The sequence below is a fragment of the Pyxicephalus adspersus genome, chromosome 1 (assembly GCF_032062135.1).
Source record: "Pyxicephalus adspersus chromosome 1, UCB_Pads_2.0, whole genome shotgun sequence".
Taxonomy (NCBI): Eukaryota; Metazoa; Chordata; class Amphibia; order Anura; family Pyxicephalidae; genus Pyxicephalus; species Pyxicephalus adspersus.
The window spans coordinates 152,634,279-152,640,502 of NC_092858.1; the positions used below are offsets into that span (position 1 = coordinate 152,634,279).

General features: G+C 36.9%; 1 protein-coding gene across 1 annotated transcript in view; it reads right to left on the reverse strand.

Moving 5' to 3' along the window:
* The window catches only part of CRYBG3 (crystallin beta-gamma domain containing 3), a 42,329-nt gene that overhangs the window by 32,319 nt on the left and 3,786 nt on the right, over positions 1-6,224 (reverse strand). Inside the window, exons 3-4 of the mRNA XM_072431725.1 lie at positions 5,119-5,234; positions 1,754-1,901 (exon numbers count right to left, since the gene is read on the reverse strand). Coding sequence (XP_072287826.1) covers positions 1,754-1,901; positions 5,119-5,234 — 264 coding nt within the window. The remainder of the gene's footprint in view (positions 1-1,753; positions 1,902-5,118; positions 5,235-6,224) is intronic.

A 6,224-nucleotide genomic window follows, 5' to 3' on the forward strand; every position in this document is an offset into this window, starting at 1 on the left:
TGTCTCAAGCTCCCCTGAGGCCAGTTAGGCAAAACGTGTCAGGTTTAGGAGACTTATGAAAAGGTTGCTAACTGCATCAAGCACAATACCTCAGCATGACTTTTCTTATGAGACTCTACATATACATGCAGAGGTATACGTGGAGCTAAAACGATAGATGTTTAGTTTTGTATCCCATACATGCCTGTCCATGTAACGGTGAGGCAACTTTAACTGTTTTGTAACACTTGGTGAAACGAACCATTGCCTAGAAATTTGTAACTAATGTTCTTTGTTTAATACACAACCATCTTTTGATTTCATTAATAAGAAGGAAGATTACATTGTATCTTTTTCTCTATCTCTTTCTTCCAATAAATGACTGTTGGGACAACTATGTCAGACATAGAAGCCTCTGAATTTTCACAAAAGACAATTTGCTCAGAGTAAAAGGAACATGCAGGTACTTTAGGGTTTCTGAGCTTTATAAAGAAAAAAATGATTTTATTTGTGAACTATAGAAAAGCAAAGGTATCTTATTAACTGTGCAAAATAATAAATGTACCTCATAAGCACCAACCTCACATGTCTTCTTCTAAAATAAGCATTGGTGAAATATAAATCATATTGTTGAAACATAAAAAAACAACTTGGACACAGGGTTTTTTTTACCTATTTTAAAAAAGACATCACATGTCACATATTACAAAAGTGCCACTGGCCTTGCAATGTCCTTGGAATGACAAAGCCGTAAACGATGTCTGGCAGTAAAAGCCTGCACTTGTTTGCCCTGTTTGAATAAATTTGGGTTTTATTTTAATCCATACACTTCATGATGCTATACACAAGTTATGAGAACATGTTTTATGCCAGTACCAAATATAAATTAAGAAAGTATGTAAAAATGTTCTTTCAGAATTCAGGTTCTTCAGGCTGAGTGCTGATGTACTGGATGTAAAAATAAATATAAATAGAACCAAGAAACATCCCAGCATTTTTTACTTTAGAAACGTGATCGTCCATAAACCTTGCTGGAGCTTGGAAACTACAAAGATCAAAGACATATAAACCTAGCAACCAATAGGAAATCAGCTGTCAACAGCTTACCTAAAATTAGAAATTGATTTTATGAGCACAAAAATATATGGTTTAAGTAACCTGGGTCTGTAGTACATTTCTCCATCTATACCTTGCCAATAGACAATACACAGTCCTATAACAATATAATCCCAGACAATTTGAATTCAGCTGACCTTTTGGGTGTACATACTAGACCTGGATAACTAAAATATATGCATGTACAATGACCAATTATTGTGCAGAGACGAGCAAAACATATAGTTTATATATAACAGAAAACCCTAGTGGAATTTACTATAGACCTGTGATCCATGTGGACACTGCACACAACAGATACATCCAATTTTCTAACCAGCGTTCAGTTCTAGAACAAATTTGAACAAGTCCCAATGTATGGTGACCAGGCAGTGGCTTATTTTGTATAAAAATGTGATTTTCTCCAATGTTTTCATTGGTCTGAAACAAATAATAAACTATAACAATGTCTAATTCCTAAATATTAAATAAATGTTTTTTAAGTAAATGATGTAATGTGGCTGTTGATATTTTGATTTACAATAGAACAAACACATTTGCCAACTGCAGATCAATACACGTATCCATTTTCCTTTTAGCAATGTGTTCCATCAAAGGAAGATGTAGCCCAAGGGGTAAACACAATGCATAAGTGTAATATCATATAGTTCCGACATACCTTTACCACTCTCTTAACTGAGCCTATGCTGATTTTATCTGGCTTAGTTCTGGCTCCTGGAGCATCCCAGAGGTGCAGTAACACAGCTTCCCCTTCTTCAAGGACATGAGCTTGACCTTCAAAGTGTGGCTTTTCATACAGGATCCAGCTGTGATAGAGAAATAAATACTGTAATGGGAGAATGCGGACAGACAAATGCAGATACATTTCGGAAATAAATTTACTCTGGCTTTCTTACAACCATATGGAAGATATATTTTCATTATTACCAAAAGGCAAACACCTACACTTATACATACACACAGAAATATAAAATATATATATGTACACATCTGCAAACATTTCCACATCCAATTTCTGTGAGTCAATAATAAGGTGAAAAATATAGTACAGAAATTCCTTTTACCTAATGATTAATGGGAAATGTATATATACTTCCAACAATCATATGTAACAGAGATTTATTTTGCCTTAAGGATGTTTTATGTAATCACGTCACCTTTTGCCTATAAAGATACCAGGATGATTCTTTGATGGCCATTGTAACTAACACACCAGCAACACCCATGTATTCTTCAGAATGTAATAAATCTAGGACATTAGACATTCCTAGATTCTGAGTCACTGTGCAATAAACAGGCTGTAGGTAGACTGATGACAATGTAATCAGTATTGGCAATATGTGTTTCACCTGTGAACAGAGTGGTATACTATACAGAACTGCAACTACTGTGGCAGACGATAGCATGTTCTCTCTGTGTTTGCATTAGTGTCCTCCTGGCATTTCAGTTTTATTCCACTTCCCAAAACATGCAGTTAGGTTAATTGGCTTTTTCCCAAACTTGACTTCAGGCTGTGTCAACGATATATGACTGGTAGGGAGGTTAGATTATAGGCCACTCAGAAGTTCAGTGAGATCACTTTGTAAAGAGCTGTGCAATATGTTATCCCTATGTAAATACACATTAATAGTATTATTAAAATGTATTTAGGATGTTCATTTACTAGTTAGAGCTAGGGAACACAAACCACTTTCTAGATGGCAAAACCGATAATTGCTTTACCTTAAGAATTGATGTATTGATATCAGACCAGTAGCAGATACATTTAACTGGTTTCCTGTAGTTATTGTAGCTTGCAGTTAATGAAGAGCAGTATCTGCCCAGAAATTTTGTTAGGCTGGGTGGGAAAAAGCTGTAGGCGAGTGGCAGCCCTTGTACTGTGACCCAACTTTTCAGAACCACCCAAAAACAGTCGGGTGGTCACCGAAAAGTGGGGGGCAGTGCACCCAGCTAAAGGGAGCTGGGGAGAACACTGAAATACATCTTGCACTCCTTTAATAACTATCTTTGCCTGTAATGTAAATTAAGCCAGTCAAATACACTGGCAGGAAAAATACATTTATATGCCATGGATCTGTTTTTATTTCACAAGACCACAGACACTCTGTCTTTATGTATATTTCTTCTTATCGCTTCCTAAGCTGTTTTTTTTCTCCCTTTTGTAAACACAGCCAACATAGAAAATAAGCAATTTTCTCTTGAAAGCATAGCCATAAATTGTGCAGAATACTTGCATGCACTAAACACATTCCAGACAATATTAGAAAAAGATGAAGTGGTCACTCTAAAGCCAGGCCATAAATACTGATGTTTAACAGCCTTAACAAGTGAGCTAAAGAGCATCTCTGAAGGGAACGTGAAATATTTCACTGGTGCAGACAGCTCTGCCAGGTAGTTGTGTAGGATGGTGAAGGCTTAATTATCTAACATGCACAATGCAGATTTTGGCTTTGAAGTTCACATTTCAGAAGCTCCTTGTTACTATGGAAACTTGGGACATTTCTGCAGTTCATAATACCTTCTAGTTTACTGCAATGATATTTACACCACTATAGATATGAAATGGACCTTTGCATATTGCTTTCTGTCCATCATGGCCAAGATGGAGATTATGTTCCTAATGAGGTTAGTTTTGGAAGGTTTGTAGGTTTTAAAGCGGAATTTAAAGTGGACCTAAACTCAACATTTTTACTTAACATAAAAGGGTAGACAACCCTTAGGTGTAAAGTATTTTTTTTTTTAAGTGCAACACTCTTTTTAAAGAAAAAAACGGGTGCAGCACCTTCCCTTGGAGGAGAGTCTAGAGCCTTCCAGGATACCTACCTTGTGAGGCTCTAGCTGCATTTTTTCCACTAAGGAGAAAGAGATGCCGATCCTATGCATGCGCAGTGAGACCAGTTTATTTTCTCCATTTGCAGTGGGCTACGTCACCTGATCTTGCACCTGTGCAGTGCGAGATAGGGTGATGTAGGAAGACGTACTGAAGAGAAGACTGAAGATGGTGGTGGGACGCTGGGACAAAGAGGAATTCTAGGATGACACAGGGCCAGATTGAGGGAACGTCCAGCACCATTTCGGGGATCTGCAGCATTAAAGGTAAGTGTGTTTTTTTAAATTTCAGTTTAGTTTCACTTTAATTCTCACTTTAAAAAAATCCATGATCAGGCAGGTTGTTATTGCAGAATGGAAGAGGCAATGTCCCCTCTGCAATAATTGTTCTGGCCCGCCTGATCGTTGCCCAGCTGTCAAATTTTGCTGAGCTGTGCATGCCCAACCCAGCATTGGCTGCCTGGGAAACACAGCATTCTTGGCCGGCAGCTATATCATCATGGCCTAGCCAATCAAGATGGCTGTAGATTGTCTCCAAAAATAAAGAAAGATGGTGGCACCCTGCGAAGGTACAGGAAAAGGGGGGTATTGTGGGTTTAGTTCTGCTTTCATGAGGGAATTTTGGAAGGGGATGGCAAGGAAAGAATTGTAACCTTAGAGGTATGTAAAATTACATATGTGCAAGCCTATAAAGTCAACTAAAATCATCAATAATCCAAAAATGTAAAAATATTCAGTAGCTTTGTTCTCATCATCTACTGTAAACTGATTTTACTGATTACATCTAGGGAGGATTGGACTGGACATGTTAGCATTCCCAACAGGCTTTAAGGCGCACTGTACATTTGGCTTTGTAAGTACAAATATTCACTTCAGTTTAGATATACATAGCATGCTATAAACTCTGTCATTTGGAGTAGTGGTTGTTTTCAGCTGCTTCTAAAAAACTTAAACATAGCTCATACTTAAAAGTTCTCAAAGAATATTAAGAAATTAAGAAAACTGAATAAAAAAAACACAGTTACCCTATAACATAAAATATTAAGGTGCAACTGAACATGCATTTTCTTTTCTATAAACAGTTATTTAGTAAACAATAGTTAATAATGTTAAAAAGATAAAAGGTACATATTTTGTAATATATTGTGCAGCTAGTTAGTTAGAATGCAAGATGTGTGTATTATATTCCCTTACCATCCTCTGATCACACGAATATTTACACCATTTGGGAACACCCAGGATGTAGCATCGAGAACGTCTCCTTTCAATTCAATCTTGTTCTCATGATGTATAACATCTGACAGGATCACCTGCATTGAGTTAAGATAACAACATCATTTGGCTCAGTATGTAGGCACTTAATCCATGTTTGATGTATTTAAATATGCATACAAAATTTATCAATGTCTTCAAAACAATCCGACAAAGATTTATATAGTGTATTTAAAAATATCCACAGGGTTAGCAGATTAGGTTCTTGTCTATACAGCTAGACCTATACCACATCATACAGACAATAAATTAGTGCCATACTTCATTTTAATCTGGATTAGAGCAGCAGCATCCCTATTGGGAATGGTGGAGGAAATGAGCCTAGATCTTGACCAATAAAAGCCTTATTAAAGAGCCATTTTTTCCCCATCCCTTTATAAAACCTCCCTGCACTAGTTAAGAGAGCTATTTGGGACCCGCAGCCTTTCAGAATTATTTTGCCTTGATCTAGCAGAATTCTCTGTTTTATGTGATATTACAAAACAAATAATTTTAGAAAACTCTTTAAAGTGCTCCTTGATGGAATTGCAGCCTTGTCTTGTCTATTGTGCGACCTTTTGCTCTGAAACCTAAAAAGGGGCTGTGCCCCAAGACCATGACAAGAAACAGATAATTGGTCCATATAGAGACCTTTTTTACCAACTATTCACTTTGAGATCATTACAAGAGGGCACACTTTGAGTCTGGAGGACAAGTAATTTATTCTCCGAATAAGGAAAGGATTCTTCACTGTAAGGTCAGTGAAAATGTGGAATACGCTCCCTGCAGGAAGTAGTTGCACCAAGTACTATGGATTACTTTAGGAAAAAGCTAGATGCATTTCTAGAAGCACAGAATATTACTGGGTATTAAAACTTTAAAGTAAAGATAACAGACTGTTGATCCAGGTAACATCCGATTGGGAATGGGGAAGGAATTTTTAACCCTGTTGGAGCAAATTGTACCAGGGTTTTTTTGCCTTCCTCTAGATCAACTATGTCCGTAGGGTTTTTATATCTGGGATATGTTTATTTCCCTAGTGGTTGAAC